Source organism: Mustela nivalis (assembly GCF_964662115.1).
Source record: "Mustela nivalis genome assembly, chromosome: 19".
In the NCBI taxonomy this organism is placed as follows: domain Eukaryota; kingdom Metazoa; phylum Chordata; class Mammalia; order Carnivora; family Mustelidae; genus Mustela; species Mustela nivalis.
Window position 1 is genome coordinate 28,119,162 of NC_139038.1, and position 22,072 is coordinate 28,141,233.

Here is a 22,072-nt window from a genome sequence, read left to right on the forward strand (position 1 = left end):
TTAGTGCCATTTGGTTTGCTGGTTTCTTTGTTTGCCAAGGCTGAGGCGAGAGCTCCTGTGGCCTTGGGGTGTTCAGATGGTGATAGCCCATACCAGCCATGCTTTCAGCATTGCTCCCTTGTAACCTTTCAGGTAAGATAGTACATGACCATGGAGAACATCACCTAGTCTCACTGTTTGAGAATTTTCCTCAAAGTAGCGGAGTAAGAATCACCTTTTTTTTTTTTTTTAAGATTTTATTTATTTATTTGACAGAGAGAGAGATCACAAGTAGGCAGAGGTGGGCAGAAAGGGGGAAAGCAGGCTTCCCGCTGAGCAGAGAGCCTGATGTGGGGCTCGATCCCCGGACCCCAAGATCATGACCTGAGAGGAAGGCAGAGGCTTCATCCACTGAACCACCCAGGCGCCCCAGCCTTTTTTTTTTTTTTTTTTTTAAGATTTGATTTATTTATTAGAGGGGGGGGAAAGCAATTAGGGGGCATGGGCAGAGGAAAAGGGAAAAGCAGACTTCCCGCTGAGCAGGGAGCCCAATGTGGGGCTCGCTCCCGGGACCCCAGGATCACGACCTGAGCCAAAGGCAGACACTTAATTACCTGACTCACCCAGGTGTCCAAGAAATCATCTCTAAGGGTCACATCTGCATAGCTCCTTCATTTTTAAGATTTGTATTCCTAACTTAGCTTTATTAAATAGGAGAGGGGCCCCAGCAATATTTTTTAGAAGTCAGAGGACCTTCTAGTCATACTCTCAATGTTTAGTCATTGAGTGTTTTAGAGTGTCCTAAATGTATTAGAAATTTTCATATGAATAGCTCGAGAAAAATAACCTTTTCATTTCTTTTGAAAGCTGGAAATTGCAGCATACTACCAGAGTTTTAAAAAAGCAGAGATTGATAGAGGCACTTTAGAAGAGGTAGAAACCTGACAATTATTTTGTTGTAAAGGCAGCACAAATTCAGGTAGTTGTAGAAATTCCCAATAATGCTGCCTGAGGAACCTGTTCAAGACGATGTGTGGGCACGGAGGGAGCGACGTGCTTCACTTCAGTCTAGGGTAGGGTGCTGTGCTTGTGTTTATATTAAATTGTACTTTTAGAAGCACAGCTTTTATTCGTGCTGAACAGATGAGTATTAAGTTGTGGTTATGACTCAAGGCGATTGTTCAGCGCTGTTTTGTTAAAAGATGCTTACAACTTTAAACTTTATCTGTGCATTTTTCCGTTTGATGTGTGCAGAATTTGTAGTGATGACTGCTTACTTCACATGTGATACTGGTGGATTTGTGTTCTCATTTTTTCTTCATCACTAGTTGGGAGTTACTGATATTTTAAATTTTATTTTATTTATTTATTTATATGAGAGAGAGAGAGAGAGCCCACCCGTGAGCATCCACAAATGGGGGAGGGACAGGGGAGGGAGAACCAGACTCCCTGCTGAGCAGGGAGCCCGCTGTGGGGGGTCGATCCCAGGACCCCAGGATCATGATCTGAGCTGAAGGCGGGCGCTTTACCAACTGAGCCACCCAGGCGCCCCTGGGGGTTACTGATTTTGATGGTCTTTGCAAAGAACCAGCTTTTGGTTTGGTTCATTTTCTGTATTGTTTGTTTTTGTTCATTTATTGGGTTTCCGCTTTTTTTTTTCTTTTTCCCTTTCTTTTTTTTGAAAAACGTTTATTTATTTTAGCAAGAAAGAGAGAGAGTGCTTATGAGCACAGGGAATGGGAGAGAGAATCTCCGGCAGACTTTACAGTGAGCCTGGAGCCCGATACAGGCGGGATTTCACAACCCTGAGATCCTGACCTGAGCCGAAACCAAGAGTCGGCTGTTGAACTTACTGCGCCATCCAGGCATCGCCCCCCCGCCCCGCCTTTTTTTAAGTTTATTTAACTCTGTACCCAACGTGGAACCCAAACTCACAACCCCAAAATGAAAAGGTACACAGTGTACTTCTCCAGATGAGCCAGTCATGCACACCCCCCTTCCTTCCTTTTATTTGCTTTGGGTTTACTTTGCCTTTCTTCTTCCCACTTCTAGAGGTAGAACCATCTGTGATTGATTTTTAAAAATTTTTCCAGGGGTGCCCAAGTGACTCAGTTGGCTAAGAGTCCTGCTCTTGATGATCTGCGCTTAGTTCTTGATCTCACAGTCGTGAGTTCAAGCCCCATGTGGGGTTCCACACTTAGCATGGAGTCAGCTTAAAAAAAAAAAATTCTTTGTAGAATTTTTTATCCTGGACCTTCTAGAGATTGCCCCTGGGTCAGTACAGCTTAGCACTCAGCCTCTGATTGGTCAAGTGTGTACTTAAACACCTTGAGCCCATAAAGCTTCCACCTCTTTCCATCTGGGAAGACATTCAGCATTCTAACAGTTGGCAAGTCTTCCCCATTTCTTTTTCTTTTTTTTTTTTTTTTTAAGATTTTATTTATTTATTTGACAGAGAGAGATCACAAGTAGATGGAGAGGCAGGCAGAGAGAGAGAGAGAGAGAGAGGGAAGCAGACTCCCTGCTGAGCAGAGAGCCCGATGTGGGACTCGATCCCAGGACCCTGAGATCATGACCTGAGCCGAAGGCAGAGGCTTAACCCACTGAGCCACCCAGGGGCCCCAAGTCTTCCCCATTTCTTACTTTCAGTTGTACCTTCTCGTCTCTGGTGCACCAGCACTCCCGGCCAACTAGTGTTCTGGATGTAGCCAGGACTCTTCCTACTCATTGATTTTCACCTTTTTTTTTTGTTTGTTTCTCATACAAACATTTAAAGCTGCAAATTATTCTTTAAGCACTGCTGTAGGTGCATCCCACAAATTACATGTTGTAATTCCATTATTGCTAAGTTAGATACCCAGGCACCCCTGGCCTTTTTGTGTTTTTTGTTTTCCCCTCCTTTTCTTTCCTAGTACTGTCAACTTACCTGTGTGTGTGTGTGTGTGTGTGTGTGTGTGTGTGTGTGTGTGTGTGTATGGTGATTATTTACATGCTTTTGTCATTTTAAAGCTCGTTCTTTGTTCCGTCTGTTTTTGTTCATTTTTCTCTCTCCTGTCCTCTTTTGGATTATTTGAAATTTTTAAAGAATCCCATTTTAATTTCTCTCTTGCCTTTTTAATATGCCATCTCCTTGCAATATTTTTTAGTGGTTGCTTTAGAAATTTTAACAACCGTCTGTAACTTTTCACAGTCTACTTAGAGTTCATATTATACCACTTGACATACAATGGGGAAACCTAGGATGCATATAAGGCCATTTATTCCGATCCCCATTGGTTTTCATGCTGTATTGGCATATATGTAATATATGCATACATGATAAATCCTACGAAGTGGTGTTATAATTTTGTTCTAAACAGTCCTGTGTATTTTAGGAGATTAAAAGGCTGAATTCTTTTCTCCTTACCCTGACATTTTTCATTTTAGGTATTGTCTTCATTCATTCCTGAAGACCCAAGTTTCTTTTGAGTATCATCTCACTTCAGCCTACAGAGCTTCCATCAGTATTTATTACAGTGCTGGAGTGGTGGCAGGCTGATTGTCTTAGTTGTCCTTTATCTGAAATATGTCTTTATTTTGCCGTCATCCATGTAGGATGTTTTAGCTGTCTAAATAGAATTCTGGATTTCTCTCTTAGCATTTTAAAGATGTTCCTCTATCTTCTGGTCTCCATGGTTTCTCATGAGAAGTCTACAGTCATTTGCCTCCTTGTTGCCATAGAGAAATGTGGGTATTCAAGATTTTTCTCTTTGTCGTTGGATCATTGGTTTTCAGCAATTCCACTATGATGGACTTTGGCATGGCTTTCTTTGTAATTGTCCTGTTGGGGTTGACAGAACTTCTTGAATCTGTACATTTAATTTAAAAAAAAAATTTTTAAGATTTTATATATTTTTTTTAAAGTAATCTCTTCACCCATCATGGGGTTCAAATTCACAACCAAGATCAAAAGTCAGATGTTCTATGGACTGAGCTGTTTTCATATTTCATGCCAGGCACCCCTTGAATCTGTAAATTTATGTCTTTCACCAGATTAGAAAGTTTTGAGACATTACTCAAATATATTTTTCCTGTCCTATATTCTCTTGCCTCTTGTCCTGGGGGCTCCAGTTACCTATATGTAGGAGACCTTTTTTCTTTCTTTTTTTAAAAATAAAGATTTTATTTATTTATTTGTTCTTTACCTCAGTGAACATAATTAGAATCGCCTGTTTAAAGTCTTTGTCTAATAATTCCCACATCTGCATTACCAAGGTGTTGGCACCTGTTGATCACTTTTGTCTTGAGACTGCGTCCTGTTCTCTTGGCTCTTCATGTGTCAAATAACTTGGGGTTGTTTCCTGGACGTTGTGAATGTTCTTTTGTGGACACCCTGCAATCACTTATATTCCCGCAGAAGAGTGCTAGTATTTTTGTTTAAGTTTTAGCAAGCATTTAACTTACTTAAACTCAGACTGCAAACTCTTGCATGTCTGCAGTGGGAGGGGGCTCAGATCAGAGCTCAGACTGCTTTTGGTCTGCCATGGGCACGGTTAAGTAAAGGGTCACCCAGACACATGGGCTGAGTCTATGCACCAAATTCAGAGTTGCTATTTTCTGGTTTCTTCTGTCCTAGGATTCCTTTCCCACTCTATTGCCACTGGTTGCCTCATGCTTCTGGTTCCTTCTACCAGAAAGACATAGGACTTTTACAGTTGTTGCCCCATGCCCCTGTCACTTCAGTTTCCCCTTAGGGCATAGTCACACAAAAAGACCCTAGGAAATTTACTTCATGTCAGCTTGCTTCCTCCAGTTTTTTTTTTTTTTTTTAACTTATTTATTTGATAGATGACAAGTAGGCAGAGAGATAGACAGGGGCAGGGGGTGGGCAGACTCCCTGCTGAGCAGAGAGCCTGAAGCGGGACTTCATCCCAGGACCCCAAGATCACGACCCGAGCTGAAGACAGAGGTTTAACCCACTGAGCCACCCAGGTACCCCAGCTTCCTCCAATTTTTAACTCCTTTGCAAAATATACCTGTTTCTGTCCATATTCCGGAGTCCTCAGATACTTGTTTTTGTTTTCATTTTTGCATTCCCCCCCGCCCCTGAGCTTATAGTTATTATCAACAGAAAAGTTGACCTGTTAGCTTATCTTTCCAATCCTGGAGGCAGAACAGCTTTACCTGTGCTTTCCAGTTGTGGCTCTTACAGTATCTGCTTTTGATGTAACACTTCTGCCATATTATAGCATGCTTAAACTACCTCTTTCTGTTCATTAAATAACATTTTAAGAAAATATCATGTTAATGCATTAGAAACCAAACCAAACCATGTGACTTACCTCTTTTAGCCAATTAAAATTGACTTCAGTTTCAGTTCCTTTTGGGTAGGCATACATAGCAATAGACAAAATCCAGACCAAGTATTTGATATCTTTGTTTCTATTTGTGGTCTTTTTCATAGTTGGCTAGTGCATTACTGTATATTTATCTTTGTCAAAGAGGAAATGTACAAAACACTCGAGAAAGAACCAAAAATGAATGTTTTTTTTCCTTTCATGTTTATTTTCCTAATCTTAAACCTTGCATAGTGTTGGTTTACAAAAATTACCTCGATTATAAATATAGCAATGGATAAATGAGTTCAACTGTGACAGGACTTTATAAGGGTTCTATGAAATAAGCTTGTTTTAGAGGAAGGGGCTGATAACTTACTTGTGTGTTTAAATGATACAGGATTTTCATGCCATAAGTGCTGCATCCTGGAAACAATGTATTTGTTCTTATATACACAAGGTTTTTATAGTAGTGGCTTATTGATAAGGAAAATAATTATTAATGAAACATGTAAATGTCTGTGTTTTGTGTATGTATCTTTTGATGAAAACTTAAAGCAGCTGACTTTTTTCTTTTTTTTTTTAAACTCCTCTAAGTCACTTAATCCACAAAAAGCACTGTGGAAAATTTTAACAGTATTTATTAAGAGCCTTCTTGTTTTCCTAATTCCCCTGTGTGTTTTATCTTGAGAATTAGCAGTGTTACACATCTGTCCTATGAAATCTGTATCAGGCAGATTTTTTTGAGAATAACAATAACTTGAACTCCCCCTAATTAGGGTTCTTTAGAGCATGAGCTGGTATGAGAATGGGGCAGAAAGCTTCCTGACTTCAGATACGGCTTCCCATGTTCTTAATGTAATTACCACCGCTAAAGCAGCAGTGATAAAATGAGTTCTGTGGCAGTGAGATCCTAGCCAGGAAAAAGAAATGGAGGTTCAGTTGGTTAAGCCTCTGCCTTCAGCTCAGGTCATGATCTCAGGGTCCTGGGATCGAGCCCTGCATCTGGCTCTCTGCTCAGCAGGGAGCCTGCTTCCCCCCCCCCCACCCCCCTGTTTGCCTGCCTCTTTGCCTACTTGTGATCTCTCTCTCTGTCAAATAAGTAAATAAAATCTTAAAAAAGAAAAAGAAATGGCGTGTTTGTGCTCTGGAGGCTGACTTTTTGTGTTCCGTTAATTTGTTTCTGGTCCAGGGCACTGGGTTTGATGTTTGTGTTCTAGAGGCTGTGTTTTCTGGATCTAAGAATGTCAGCTTTGTGTTGCACTGTCAGAATATTCAGCAGATCTGTCATATTTAATTGTTGTATCATTCATAGCAAACTGCTCATGTTGTGTTCTCCTGCCCCAGATTTAGACTAAATCAAGTTCATTATTGAAAATGTGATACTTGAAAATATGAAGAAAACAATTCAATCATGGTCTCACAACCTAGACATCAATATTAGTAGTATTTTGACTCATGTTTCTTTTTTAGTTGTTTTATTTTGTAGAGAGGAGTATTTTCATGACTTTTTTTTTTTAAAGATTGTATTTGTTTATTTGACAGAGAGATCACAGGTAGGTAGAGAGGCAGGCGGGGGGCGGGTGAAGGAAGCAGCCCCCCCCCCCCCCCCCCCCGCTGAGCAGGGAGCCAGATGCGGGGCTTGATCCCAGGACCCCGAGATCATGACCCCAGCTGAATGCAAAGACCCAACCCACTGAGCCACCCATGACTTTTTAATATCAGTTGGAATCTGACTTCAGATGCATTTTTGGATATGATTTTTTAGTTAATATTAGGTCATGAGCATTTCTCGTGCTGTCACACGGTTTTCTGGGAGAGTTTTCTTTTAATGGATGCATTGCATTTATATCCGTTTGGGATGACAAGAGTTTATTATTTCAAATTCTTTTTTTTTTTTTTTTTTTACATTTTTAAAAAAGATTTTATTTATTTGACAGCGAGAGAGTACAAGCAGGAGGGAGGGGAAGAGGGAGAGGGAGAAACGGGCCTCCAGCTGAGCAGGGCACCCCACCCCCCTGCCTCCCCCAATATGGGGCTCCATCCCAGGACCCTGGGATCACCCTGAGCCAACGTCAGACACTTAACTGGTTGAGCCACCCCGGCGCCCTAAATTCCTTAAAGAGCATCTGTGTACCTTACTTAGTCTTTGTATCTTTCATTTTAAAAAAAAAAAAAATCTGAAGAAGCAAAATCATTAGATTCAAATAACCTTGAAAAAAAACTAAAAACAACTCATTTTTTTCTTATTAAACAGTGATGATTTATTTTTGTTACTAGAAAAATTTTAAACTACAGAAAACTAAAAATATTATCCCGTGCCCCTCTCTTTACTGATGAAGATAATTGCAGTAATATTGGAGGTTTACCTTTCTGTTGTGGTATTTAAGTGTATATTTCATCTAAGCTAATGTATACTTTGCATATTGTTTTACGGTTCTTTTAACAGTTCTCTTTGTGGACATTTAATTTAAGCAATTTTAGGACTCTTGATTCCGGTTCCAAAATAAGCTTTTATTTATTCTTCTGATTGAGCTTTAGAATCATTTGTTAGCGTCACTCAGAAAGCCCCCTGAGATTTTTCACTGACGTTTTAACAAATTACTTATATTGGCACCTTTACATAGACATACTGAATCTGTATGACCACAAATATATGTGTCTCCATGTGCACTCAGATAATCTTGTGGTAGGTTTGATTGCGGATATTTTCATTGTGTATACTGTTTAGGGTTATGCAGAACACTCTGGAAAGCAAGGACCATTGTGCCTGATTTAGTACCACAGTCGTAGTTCGCTCTCGGTAAATTTTTGGAATGTGGGTGGCAGTGGGAGACTGAAGGCTGAGCTGGATCTGCCTGATTGCTTCCAGGCCCCTGATGACTAACTTTGAGGGCTCAGTGTAAACGTTATGTCTCTGATTCTTATTCTGGAGGCTTCCAGGGCCATTTGATGTCGTTTCTGTCACCGGAAAGAGTGAACTGGCTGATTAAGTAGGTTAGCTGTGTCTGTCTTCACACGTTTGCCTTGTTTCCTCATCCACGATTCTGTGTTTTACAGTCTGTTTTTAAGAATGAAATAAATCAGGGTGCCTGGGTGGCTCGGTGGGTTAAAGCCTCTGCCTTCGGCTCAGGTCATGATCCCAGGGTCCTGGGATCGAGCCCTGCATTGGGCTCTGCTCCGCGCGGAGCCTGCTTCCTCCTCTCTCTGCCTGCCTCTCTGCTTACTTGTGATCTCCCTCTGTCAAATAAATAAATAAAAATCTTTAAAAAATAAAAATAAATAAAATTTAAAAAAAAGAATGAAATAAATCGGGGCGCCTCGGTGGCTCAGCGGGTTAAGCCTATACCTTTGGCTCAGGTCATGATCTCAGGGTCCTGGGATGGAGCCCCGAATTGGACTCTGCTCAGTGGGGAGCCTGCTTCCCCCTCTCTCTCTGCCTGCCTCTCTGCCTACTTGTGAGCTCTGTCTGTCAAATAAACAAATAAAATCTTTTTAAAAAAAAAATGAAATAAATCTGGTTTGAGCAAATTGGAAGTAGTAGAAGTAAAATGATTTGGGGGTTCTCAGTGACTAATTAGAAATAATATTTTGTCACTAAAACATTACCAGTGAATCTCTTGGGGTGGTGGGATTACAGGTAGTTTTAGTTTATTGTGGGCCCCCCCCATTTATTTATTTATTTAGTTAGTTAGTTAGTTTGTAGAGTGACAGGTATTACCTAGGGGTTAAAGTATTTAAATTTAAGATGAAAACGTTATTACTTGCTTTTTTGTATGTGCAAGAGCAGAGCAAAAGAAAATGTCTTGCCTTTGAAACTTCTTTTATGACTGACTGTGGTTATTTTGCGGTATCTTATCTCTAATCATGAAATTCCTGGAATTCGTTTCTTTGGATTTTCCTTCTTCAACTTCTTGGTTTAAATCTCCTGTTTCTGAAAGGGTGAATTTGAAACAGTTTTGAAACATGCTCTTTAATGATAAGATTTCCAGCACTGGGTACTTTTGCAACCTGCCCTCTTTTGTCCTGGAAAGAAGCCCAAATATCACTTTAGTAACAGGATGGATGTCACTTTGTTAAGTTTAGCAAAAATGCCAGAAAATGCTAGACCACCGGAGTGTTGGGTAACTTATAATTGATGGTTGTGGTGACCCTAGCACTTCAGATGATGATTTCGCCTGAACTTCTACACCCCACGTCAGTATATCTAGGCATTACTTGGCATTTTTCATGTCGGAGGATTATAAAAAGCAAACATTGCTTAAAATAACTTAGAACAAATCACACTGCCTAACTAGTGGGATTGCCCTTTGTCCTCCCACGTTAATTGGAGAAATGCAGGAAACTGATTTGTTTTCCCGTTGCATCAAATGCCAGGGAGCAAACTGCTGTAGTACTGAGAAAAGGAACCTAGAAAAGACGACACAGTAAAATAAAACTTTGAAACTGGGATTTTCTTCCCCCTACACAAATCCTGTATTGTTATCATAGAGGTTAATAGAAGGGAAATAAATCATGACGGCATATTATATAGCTTAAAGAAATATGAGCTGCATGTAGGACACCCACTGATTTTAGTAATTGTTAATTCCCGAAGTAAGTTTGTATCTTTGAAGCATGAGCAGGGTCACATTTAGGGGTGCGTTTTTGTAATTGTGTTTTACATGGTGTGTAAGCCTTACTGACTTATCACTGTATATTGCTAGGTACCTTTAAGTGTCTGTGTTCAGTGTATTTATAGTAACAACGGAGAAGAGAATAATTATGAAGGGATTTTGCAAGGTTTTTAACAAGATGGTTCTCTTTTGAAATCTGCAGTGTTAAGCTTCGCATAAATATTTGTCTGTCTCCTGCTGAAGAAACCGAAGGACTAAATTTAGATGGGGAATAGAGACAAAATAATAGTCTTTGCACTCAAGGAATTTATGGTCTAACGATGCAGACGGGTATCTGGACAGCACACGCTCGGTGCTGTGATGAGGGAGGGAGAACCCACCCAGACTGGCATGAAGATGCAGAGAAGGGTCAGCCCAGGAGGCTTCCTGGAGGAGGTGATGCCTGTTCTGATCCCAGGAGGTGGCCTGGTGGAGTAAGGCTGAGAAAGCCCTGGTGAAGAGAGGGACCAGTAGTACATCCTTTGGTAGGACTGGAGCAGAGGGTCCGTGTGGTTGGGGCGGGGGTGTGTGTGGTTAGACGGTAGAAACACAGAATTTGTGTGTTAAAAATAGGAGTTTGAATTTCATCCTCTGCATAAATCTTGCTGTAATATTGGTATGGTGGGTTTTTTTTAATTAAATGAAGTTTTTTAAAATAAAATATTACATTTAACTACTTTTCTTTTAGAAGTCTGGGGCTTTTGAAAGAATTTCCAGGTGTCGAGTGTCAAGATTGTGGACCAAACAAGGAGCAGCCTTTGGAAAGCTGGGTTGTTGTCCGAGTTTGCCCCCCTCCTCCAGCCCCGTGGCTCTCTTCCATAGTCGCCCAGTGGCATTATAGCACCAAGGCAAAAATAGATGGACATATTCGAACAACTTCTATTTATTTTTAAAAGTCTAGAAGGTTGGTTTTCATTTACTCTAGCTCGTAGCCTTCTCTGAGAGACTGAGGCCAAATTGAATTTATCTGGGAACCTGTCACATCTATAAATGCTACATGGAGTAATAAATGGGCCATCGGCTTCCAAGAATTGGTGACAGTGCACTTCAGTTCCTAATTTAGCATTCATGAAAATTATCCCTTGACAAACAAGATCATAAAAAAAGAAATTCTGCTTGACGGACCCATCTTTTGATAAACAGCTAAACGTGGCTGGAGCGAGTCAAGGTAGGGGGTAAATGACCAGTTGAAAGAATGCAGATGGCAGGTGTTTTCATGTTCAGGGGCCTGAGCCAAATCTTGTCCCACGCGCTTTCCCTCACTCAGTAGACCAGGCTGGTGGGGAATGGCTGCGGTGGTAATTTCACATCCTTGGTATCTGGGAAGATGTTTGGTGCGGGCTGGGGAGGCTTGGAGGAGAGATCTTGGTGTGGTCCATGAGAGAGGGCGGGGAAGAGAGCCAGGCATGTGGGCACGAGAAGTAGGAATCCGAGTGGATGTTGGCGACAGTGTCCGCCAGTGTTCGTCAGACGGTAGTTGACTCTGTCAGCGGGTTGTGAGATCATGTTAGTGAGTATGACCAGCATTTTTATAAAAGGACAGAGTTAGAAACTTTCCGAGTGAGTCCTGTATATTGAAGGCAGGCTTGCTTTTTTGCATGTAACCTTTTTCAGGTATAGATCTGTGCACACGGATGTACGTGTTTGTGCCCCAGGTTGTAATAAAAACGTCTCGTTGTAGGCCGTGGCCACGAAGGTTTGAACTCATGGGCTTTAGGAAACTTCCATGTATGCTGAGCACCATGGCAGGTGTTAGTAGTATATGGGAGGCAGTGAGCATAGCTCTGACAAAGACCTTGATCCTCAGGTGCTTTCTTTCTCTAGAGCAATTTGCAGTGGGAGATTTCATGTGGCCGGCCCCTGGGAAGAATGCTCATTCCCTTACATTACATCTCCCCTGGCCAGGAGATTTCCATGCTCTCTCCAAGAAGGGGATAATCTGCTTAAACATCTCACCATGCTGTCCATCCCTTTTTGCTTGGGCCTCCTCATGGAAGGAGGACAGATATCATATCTGATGAGTAAAGTCAGGAAGAAGCTGACATCCCAAGCCCCTTTTTGACCAGGGGGTAAGGCTTTGGCATTGAAGAGAGCAGGCCTGGAAACTGACTTTGGGGGTTCCTTCTGGCAGCAGAGCCTGGGACATCGTTGAGAGTGCTGAGGCTCCTTGTGGCCGTCCTGTCTCTCCACTGATGGGGTCTCCTGGTCTGGACCCTTAAGCTGTGGCAGCAGCTGTGGTCTGAAACCCAGTGTACCTCAGGCCCGAGATCCATCTCTAGCACCATCTCTCTAAGGAGTCCTGTACTTGGGGGGAAACGTGCAGATGCTGAGTCATCGTGAGCGCTCCTTCAGCTTTCCCTCAGCTTGTTAGGACCTAAGAGAGCCTGATGCCCCCACCTGCTGTCCCCTACCCGGGGAAGATGTCTTTGGAAAGGGTCGGATGCAGAGGGCTTTGGTTCCCGGGGTGTGTGAGCTGCGGAAGGCCTCTCTTACACGCCCAGTAGGGTATGGGTGTGAATGCGGGGCCCTGATAAGGCATTTCTTTGGGCGGGCCTGACAGGTTCTGCAGTCAGGGAGAGCTGAGAGGCTGGGTGTGACTGTATCGTGTCCAGAAGCAGAATGACACTCAGGAGTGACCTCCCGTTAACATTTTTTATGTTCCCGGGTTGGTCTCTGAGGGAGTTTACTTACCACAAACGTTGTTCAGATTCTGTGAAAAAACTGAATTTTCTCCTTTGCCGATTAATGACCGAACAGTTCAAGTGCTTTTAAACTGCGGCAGTGACTTTCTGTGTCTTAACTAGCATGCCACCAGCCAGAAGGTGGTGCTGTCGTGTCGGCAGCCAAGCCCCCTTTCCCTCAAGTCACACTTGTCATTTAAATGCTCATTCACGCCAAGTAACGTGCGCACGTTGAGGCTGTGGTGTTCACGGCATAGCCCCGTGCAGTGTGTCACTGGACAGGCAACAGGGGACATTTGTGGGATCAAAGCTTCAGAATCCGCGGGGGGGAGGAGACCCGCCACCAGGTTAGCCTTGGTTAGGCTGCTCGCTTAGGGGTATAGTGGCACTGCTGGGAAGGCAGGAGGATCACATCTGCTCGGTGCCGTATTGGTTCCTACACTGTCTCCCGTGTTCAGAGGACAAGGGGAGACCTCAGAAGGAGTCTGACCCCTCCAGGCCGGGAGGCAGCAGGTTTAATAAAGCAAGGGGACTTCTGTCCGAGGCCTGTCTCAGGCTTGCACCTGCTGGCCAGAGTCTTCAGAGTTTATGTTGAGGCCTCCATGGGGTTCAGTCCCATGGACTGCCCAGATGGTCTCCACACCACTTTCCTGTCTGAAGGCTGTGTCCTTGGAACAGCTCCCACTGTGGGAACAGTAGGCAGGGAAGGGGGTGAGTGCAGATCCTCTGATTGGGGGGAGCCAGCCCATGGGTCAGCTGGAGGTCACCTCCTCACCATTATCTCCTCCAACCTACGCAGTCTCCCGTGGTTTGGTTTGAAGACTTAAGAATAGAGATGAGAGGCATTTCCATAGACAGAAAGCATTTTTTTTTTTTAAGATTTTATTTATTTATTTTTCAGAGAGAGAATGTGTGTACAAGCAGGCAGGGTGGCAGGCAGAGGCAGAGAGAGAGAAGCAGGCTCCCGGCTGAGCAAGGAGCCCGATGTGGGACTCCATCCCAGAACCCTAGGATCATGACCTGAGCCAAAGGCGGTGGCTTAGCTGACTGAGCCATCCAGGCATCCCAGAAAACATTTCTTCCTATTCTTTTTTGGAAAAGATCTAAGTATCTAGAGGAAGACTCATGATGTTTCTAAGAAATACTGTGCACAATTCAGTGCTTAATGGACAGTTCAACCAAGTTGAACTACCTGAGCCAATCTCTCAGTTTGTTTTAACCACTTGAAAGAACCCCAGATGGTATGACGGACTTGGAGTAAAGCTGTGTGATCTTGGGTGCCTGAGTTAACCTCTCTGAGCCTTCAGCCGCTGGGAAAATCTGCTGCTCGGGGCTGGGAACAATGGATGGAGGTCGTAAAGGTAATGTTCTCAGCACAGTGCCTGGGTCTAGCTGCTCAGTCAGTGTTCACTTCTTCCCTCTGTCCCCCCTTTCAGAAAATCAGCCATTAAAATAATATTGCTCCCTTGATTTTACTTAAAGTATGCGTTGCAGCACTGTGGAGACTGGGTACAAAACCTCTTGGTGTTTGCACGTGGACCTCGGGGGGAGGCCATGCTTGTTGCTGTAAGTGGCTTCCAGTTGAAATCTCCTGCCCATGCCGACCGAACAAAAGACCAGACCCGTTGCCACAGTGATTTTCAGCCGTCTGCCCTTTTCTTGCCCATGGCTCCCAACAGCTGGGCTGCCGTTCTAATTCTCCTCTTTTTCTTGCCGTTAGGGGTCTCCCTCCGAGCCTTCTCGGTCGGTCCACTTCACTCCTTATGGGGGCAGCTTTCTGTTAACGGGGGAAGCATCATCAGTCATGGGAGGATTATGGATTCGTAGACACAGAGGAGTCTGTAAGATTGCTCTAAGGTAGGGTCTGTGGGTCTATTCTCAGACTCGGTTTGGGAATCTGGTTTGGGAATGGCCTTGAAAGTACAGGCAGTCCTCGTTCTGCACAGATTCTGCATTTGTGCATTTACCTACTCGTTAAAATGTTTTCCTTACCTCAAAATCAGCACTCACGGAGCTTCTGCGGTCACTCACGGACATGCGCAGAAGGCCGAGCGTCTGAGCCGCCCGATGCACACACTGCCCAGTTGAGGTGGAGCAAGGCCAAGGTGACGCTCTGCCTTCACGGCACAGCTCTCAGGCTGTGAACAAGTGCCCTTTCACGGAATTTGTAGGACCACGGTTTCCGTGGTTTTGTGCCTTTTGCAGCAGCCCCCCACCCCCACCCCTACCCCACCATCACCCCCACCATCACCCTAGCACGGTGCCCAAATGCTGTCCCATGTTCCTGAGCACCAGAAGACTGATGTGCCTTATGGAGAACGCACCGGTGTCAAATACACTTTGTCCATGCACGAGTTAACAGTGCTGTTGTTGGCAAGTTCATCAGTAACGAACCAACAGTGAATATCCAATAAGGTATCATGATACCGCACACGTGCAGCAGGAGTGCGTGTTGATGGCTTGAAGAAAATGTGGCTCGCGTCTCTAACCCTGGTTTTCCGCAGGAGCCGGACTTCAGAGACACAACTGTTTGTTCCTTTCTGTCTGCCTTTCTCCTTCAGGGGGTTCGGCCCAGAGGCCTCAGGGCTGCCTGCGTTTTGTTTGTGATTCAAGGACAGATACCTGTTGTAGAGCTTCTAGAAAGCCATGGGGCTCTTGTCCGTCAGCAGCACTGGGCTGTCCTAGTGACGCAGCCTGGCGGGTAGCTCGCACACCACTTGGAGCGTCTGCAGACAGGGAGGTGAATGGAGAAGACAAAGAGTCTTTCTTGGGGGACATGAGAACATGGAGCCGTATCCTCAGTTTATTATGACTAATCATTTTAGAAAAATGATAGTTGTCTAGCTAAAGGATCGAGATTTGTTACATCCGGTTGTATCTTGAACATCTCTGCTTTTAATTCTTGTGCCTTGAATTTGACTTTAATCAAAGATGGTGTTGTCTGTATTTCTTTCTCTTGTTATCAACCCTCTGGTCATCAGCTTCTATCTTAATGTTTCCATCACATGGTGAGGCTTGGGAAAACTGGGAATCTGAGGTTTACCTGGCCAGGCTCTTCGTTTCAGCCTCATTTTAACTGGCACCTTGTCTCTTGAAAAAGGAAAGAGCGGAGATGGACTAAGAACAAATAATAGTCGAGGATTCTTTTATTCTTCTCAGCCAGAAGGCTTTCGCTAGTGGAGCCTACGTTTTAAGGAAAGCATTGTTTTTAGGTCTGTCGAGCTAATCAAATGCTAGAATCACGGCACAGCTCTGACCTGTCCTTTGACCTGCAGGACCCCTTAACAGGTGGATGTTGAAGAGGGACAGTTTCGAGTGTGCTGGACCCACCGAGCTGGACCGTCCTCTACCGCGGTGATCACCCAGCCGGCTCACCACCTCCTTCACTCATGTGCCTGGAAGCTGTTTCCACAGAGATGACCGCACTGACTTCCCTTTGAACGGGGTGTCTGAGCACCCGACCTCCATCTGAGAATGACTGGGTGCCCTGCCTTTCTGTCTCGGAAGGGGAGGGGTGCCCCTTTTGTGACCGCAGCGTTGATGGAACCATTATCAGTATTAAGTATTAAGTACGGACACTGACAGGCCTTGGCCAACCTCAAGCCAGACTTTCCCAGACACATCCTTATCTTTCAGAGGGGAGGGTGTCATCTGTTTCATTTCTTGGTGGAGAACAGCCTTTATCCATTGGTGCATTTCCTTCCTCATCTGTAGTTAGAGTGGTATAGGAGCTTAATCTGGATGCTTTCTTCAGAGGTCTTCAAACTGAAATTCTGTGAGGAGATTATCTCTTAAGTATTCTGGATAACGTCAGACAGTAGAAACAGTGAAATACTTCAAGCCCCCCCATGTGCTGGTTTTAAAAAAATTGTTAGTATTTGTTCTGAAAAATACCTATCATAGACTGTTTTTAAAATCTGTCATTGTTTAAAGTCTCCTTTACATCCTTGTTCGTGTAATTAGATCTTTCTTCCTTGTCATCACGTAGACCACATTGGGTTATATTTATTTATATATTAATAAAGGATATATTTTAAAGAATACATAATATATATGTATTCTATATACATAGGATACAATCATGGTATCTGGTAATAGAAAGATTTAATGGATTCTAATAAGGAAAGATAAACATCACGATCACAGGCCAGGATCTGAATGGCACTGATGACTATACTTTGCTGATGTTCCCCGTTTGGAGAAATTTTTACAACCAGTTGATAATCAGTTTTAATACTGCTTCAGAGACATTTTAAGGGAATAATGTTCGGGAAATTACATGTAAGTGGAGAGAAAATGTTTTCCGTAAAGTATTTTAAGTGGATGTAAAGACTTCTCTCTAAATTTCCATTGGATTTCTCATTTGAATAAAGGGAACTTTTCCCCCTGCCTTGCTTGCTAGTGTTTTGAAAAGTGATTGTTAGAGCTTGATCTTCGGCTTCTTATCTTGATAAATCGAAGGCTCTTAATGCTGTAATTTAGCAGCAGCAGTGAACAGCTGCCTCTAGGAATAAAGATCTTTTTTCATAATTCATGTTTGGACAAGAAGGTGTACCTGGTAATGAATCTTGATTATCTAAACGGCCAGTGATGGACCTCAGCTATGATAATAGACTGGTTTGCCTTCAGGCCTCAGCTCTTTTTTGAGCGCTTACTGATAAGGAAAAACAAAACAAAGAATTCTTAACTAGGTAGTTGCCTTGGGGAAACAACAGCTCCTGAAATGTTTCCTGTGTCTTAGGCTGAGAAAAAAGAGAATTTAAATAAAACTCACAGGTTAGAACCAGCTACAGAGGTCGGTCTCTGGGCTCCCCTGAATGATTTTGTTCTTTGTCTCCTTAATCCCGCTGCACTCCCAGGAGAGCCTGGGGCCGGGCTGGTTTTGTTTCCCTCCTGTGGTTTGCTGCTCTGCCTTTGATACTGTGTCATAATAATTCCTTGTTCGGTGTGAGTATCCAGCCTTCCCTGTAGCGGTTACCTCGATACATAGATACAATATTCATTTTAGGTTAGCTGGAAGGTAGGCTTCTCTGTGCTCAGAGAAAGTGAAAATTATTCTAATTTGTACCCCAGCCCTCACCGCGGAGTTGCTGGCTCTGTTCACATCATGCGCGGAGTTGCTGGCTCTGTTCACATCATGTCAGAGAAGGTGGTTAGGATGGTCTGTGGTATTAGCGGAGTCTTGCTTTATGACCTGGTTCGTTCTTATTTATTTATTTATTTTTAAGATCTTATTTGTTTCACACAGAGATCACTAGTAGGCTGAGAGGCAGGCGGGGGGTGGGGGGGGGGAGCAGGCTCCCCGCTGAGCAGAGAGCCCCATGCGGGGCTCCATCCCAGGACCCTGAGATCACAACCCGAGGCGAAGGCAGAGGCTCAACCCCTTGAGCCACTCAGGCGCCCCAACTGGTTCGCTTTAACAAAAATTCCCAGAGTGTTTGGAAAGAAAGTGTCATTTTTCTACTTGGGAAGTCTAGGGTTCCGTATGTCCAGGAGAGCCATCTTGTTAAATAATGTAGTTCTATTCTTTTATTTATTTACTGATTGCTTTTGTTTGCTTGATCTCTAAATGTACAGTTGGGTTTTTGTTCTTGTTTTTCTTTTTTAACTCCTACTGTGGTTTCGACACGGTTGGTTTTTCCTTGTAATTCTCTCAGGGTTGGCTTTGGGTAGCTGAATGCTGTTCTCATTGGTGATTTGTCGTTTTGGTTTTTGCCCAGAGGTCAGTTTTGTCTGAGATAACTTGTTGCTACCAAGTTTTTCTTTTTTGGCTGGTATTTTCCATTCTCATATTACTTTCAACCGTTCTGAGTTGCTCTGGATGTGTCTTTTGTGAATGACAGATTAAAATTTGCATCTCTTCAGTTTGAGAACATCTGTCTTTTAAATGGAGGGTTTGGTCAATCTATCTTTACTATTTACTGTGCTTGGTTCTTTTTCTTAACACCCACTTGTGGAGCAGGCTTGGTACAGTTTCTCTTACCAACGACACCTCTCTTCCCAGCTGCAGTCTTTGGCAGGGTCAGACTTGGTTGCCACCTCTCTGGGCCTCTTAGTGAGTTCCTTTGTCCCCTTGAGTAAGGGACAGATGGGTCAGGTAGGGAGAGAGCCGGTAGGGGGCTTCAGAATCAAGCTCACAGAAATCCCAAAAATGTGGAGATGTAAAGAAACTAGAGATAAGGGAGAACACCAGACCACCCTACCCTAGGTGTGTATGTTGGGGTTGGGGGGGAGGTGGTCTTTTTTTATGACAGTCACCTGTGACCAACAAAGAATAACCAGACCCTAGAAAGAAGTAAGCCATTAAAGATGTTATCACCAGTCCTTACCCAAACCAAACCGCCGCAGGAATGATAAGACTGCAGGCTTCCTGGTTAGTTCTAATTAAGAGACTGTCACTGGAGGCTCATGTTGGCAGCCCTGTTGGGGACCCCCCCTCACTCCTGAGAGCCTTCTTTTTTTTTTTGTCCTCCTATATCCTCCCAGATTAAAACCCAGCTTTACCCACTCTCCTTCGTCCCCGAGATTTGTTCTTTGACTCCATGAGACGAAACCCTCTCCCTCTCCCTCTCCCTCCCCAGCCTTCCCTTGGAGAAGGCAGCTCTTCTGCGTGCCCAGCTCTGCGTGGGGCTCTGGGTCCAGCCTTCTGCCCCTTGCACGCCTGTGCACATCTGGACCTTAGTATAGCTTCGGGGTGTTGGGGCTGCTCCCCAGGTCTCGGCCCCCCTGCACCGCCTCTGCTGCTTCTCTCCTTCACCCTGGGCTTTAAGTTCTCTGATTTCTGACCCCCTAAGGATTTCTTTTTCTTTACTTTTAGCTCAGCTCTACATTTGGGGTGGGAGGAAAGGTGCTAGTTTCCTTTCTCTGACTCTTCCTGTGTATTCCTGGCGGGAGGAAACTGCCTGGTGGTGTCTTAGCTCCATCCGCCTCGTCGCCAGCACCCGGCCGAGTTCTCCCTGGTTCTTTCTGGAGTGTAAGTGGCGTCCGTGGCCGTAGATCTTACAATGTTGGTGTCGGGCTTTTCTCGCTCTCTCCTGCTGGACGACTTTACCTTTGCCCCTATGTCATATTTAACAGAAATTCCACACGGAAAACAGCAGGATCTCTCTGTGACTGTGCATGAAGGGTCCGTCGCTCCATGTGCTCCCTTAACTGACATGTGACTCTGTCCAGGCTTTGCTGCACATCGCATGTTTGTTGTGCTGGAGCATCGACAGGGGATGGGACCCGCAGGCCACCGAATTGTTTGGCGACCCTGGTTTGCTCTCAAAAAACAGCTGCAAAAGCTCAATTTGGGGAATGTGGTGACTCCCCATCTATTACTTGAGCTCCTGCGTCCCACAAGTGCTCATGTTCCAGGGGAGCCAGATTCTGGTCGGGGTGTCTTAGCTGATGCTCAGGCCTTGCCTGGATTATTCTGGCAGCGGAGGTTGGGGGAGGAATTTAGCGTATTGCACATCAAGTGCTCTATTTTCCTTTTTCATGTGAAAAAGAAAAGGGAATGCTTTGGTTTGCCAAAGTGTGTTGTTCTAACAGCTCTTGGGAGAGCTAAGGAGCGAAAATGACGTTTTGACAAATCTTTTACCTTAGTTAATTAAGCTCTTTGGGGAACTAGACTGGAAAACTGAAGGGAAATGCATTGCAGCATTGTTACTGGAGAGGCCAATACCATGGTGAGTCTTGGGCTGTAGAAAATTCTTCTAGGCTCTCTGACGCAAGCTCCTGTGGTCTGGTTGTCTGGGTGAGCTTTTTAATTGCAGAAAACTTTTAAAGATAACCCAGCAAAGACAGAACAATACGGGGCACGTCGGTGGCTCAGTCGTTAAGCGTCTGCCTTTGGCTCAGGTTATGATCCTAGGGTCCTGGGATCAAGCTCTGCATCAGGCTCCCTGCTCAGGGGGAAGCCTGCTTCTCCCTCTCCCTCTGCTGCTGTGACTCTGTCAAATAAATAAAATCTTAAAAAAAAAAAAAAAAAAGAACAGTATCATAATGAATCCTTCTGTACCCTCACCCCTCGCTCTTCAGTCACTACCACGGCCAGTCCTGTTCTGTCTCTGTCTCTGCTAATACCCACTCTCTCCCTTTTTTTTTTTTTTTTTAATTTAAAGATTTTATTTATTTATTTGACAGACAGAGATCACAAGTAGGCAGAGAGGCAGGCAGAGAGAGAGGAGGAAGCAGGCTCTCTGCGGAGCAGACAGCCCGATGTGGGGCTCGATCCCAGGACACTGGGATCATGACCTGAGCCAAAGGCAGAGGCCTTAACCCACTGAGCCACCCAGGCGCCCCCACTCTCTCCCTTTTTGTCTTACTTTGAAGCATGTTCTAGATACCATATCATAATCACTGGTTTAAAAAATATATATATTTTTTTCCATTGTGTATGCTGCCAAGACAGATTCTTTTTTTAAACATAGGCACAGTATTATTGCTCTTAAAAAATAAGTTCTATCTTAATATCCTCAAATATTCACTTACTGTTAAAATGTCCAGTTATCTTACAAACATGACTTTTTCTGTTTGAGTCAAGATCCTTGTAAGGGGGACTTCTGGGTGGCTCAGTGGGTTAAAGCCTCTGCCTTGGGCTCAGGTCATGATCCCAGGGTCCTGGGATTGAGCCCCACATCGGGCTGTCTGCTCAGCAGGGAGCCTGCTTCCTTCTCTCTCTCTGCCTGCCTCTCTGCCTACTTGTGATCTCTGTCTGTCAAATAAATAAATAAAATCTTAAAAAAAAAAATCCATGTAAGGGCCACACATGCTGATTGTTGAAATGTCTCTTGTGTCACTTAAATCTACAGGTCTCTCTTACAGAGTCTTCCTCTTCATTTGTTGAAAAAAACAAAACAAAACAGGGTCATTTGTCTGAAGGCTCCTGTAGTCCTCATTTTACCAATCGCATCCCCTTGTGTTGTGTTACATATTCTCGTGTCCTCCTCTTCAACCTAGACCCATTACTTCATTAGGGGTCGGTATATGGCAATGTTGTAACTCCAGCATTCCTTTTCTATTTCTGTCCTGTTTGTTGGAATGCATCTGTAGAGAGAAGCTCTGACTTCTCTGTGACTTGCAATGAGGATAGGAAAAGCAGAGTATATATTTGATTCTTTCCTTTCATTTATTGCTTCTTGAAAAAGTTGGTCAATTTACTAGAATTCTCAAGGGTGACCAGTAAGTTGTTTTAGTATCGTTATGAACTCATGGCTGTACGGCTTGTCAGTATCTTCAGTGCGATGTCATCAGTGGCCTTTTTTTTTTTTTTAAGATTTTATTTATTTATTTGACAGACAGAGATCACAAGTAGGGAGAGAGGCAGGCAGAGAGAGAGACGGAGAAGCAGGCTCCCTGCTGAGCAGAGAGCCTGATGTGGGGCTCGAACCCAGGACCCTGGGATCATGACCTGAGCCCAAGGCAGAGGCTTTAACCCACTGAGCCACCCAGGTGC

The 22,072-nt window shown here is 44.0% G+C and overlaps 1 protein-coding gene across 2 annotated transcripts in view; it reads left to right on the forward strand.

Moving 5' to 3' along the window:
• PARN (poly(A)-specific ribonuclease) overlaps window positions 1–22,072 on the forward strand; it is a 157,165-nt gene that overhangs the window by 62,939 nt on the left and 72,154 nt on the right. The window contains exon 22 of one of the 2 annotated variants that reach the window (XM_082715016.1): window positions 15,906–17,172. The exons of the other annotated variant lie outside the window; for it this stretch is intronic. Coding sequence (XP_082571142.1) covers window positions 15,906–15,988 — 83 coding nt within the window. The 3' untranslated portion in view covers window positions 15,989–17,172. Of the gene's footprint in view, window positions 1–15,905; window positions 17,173–22,072 lie in introns of those variants that run through there. 2 annotated transcript variants of the gene reach the window in all.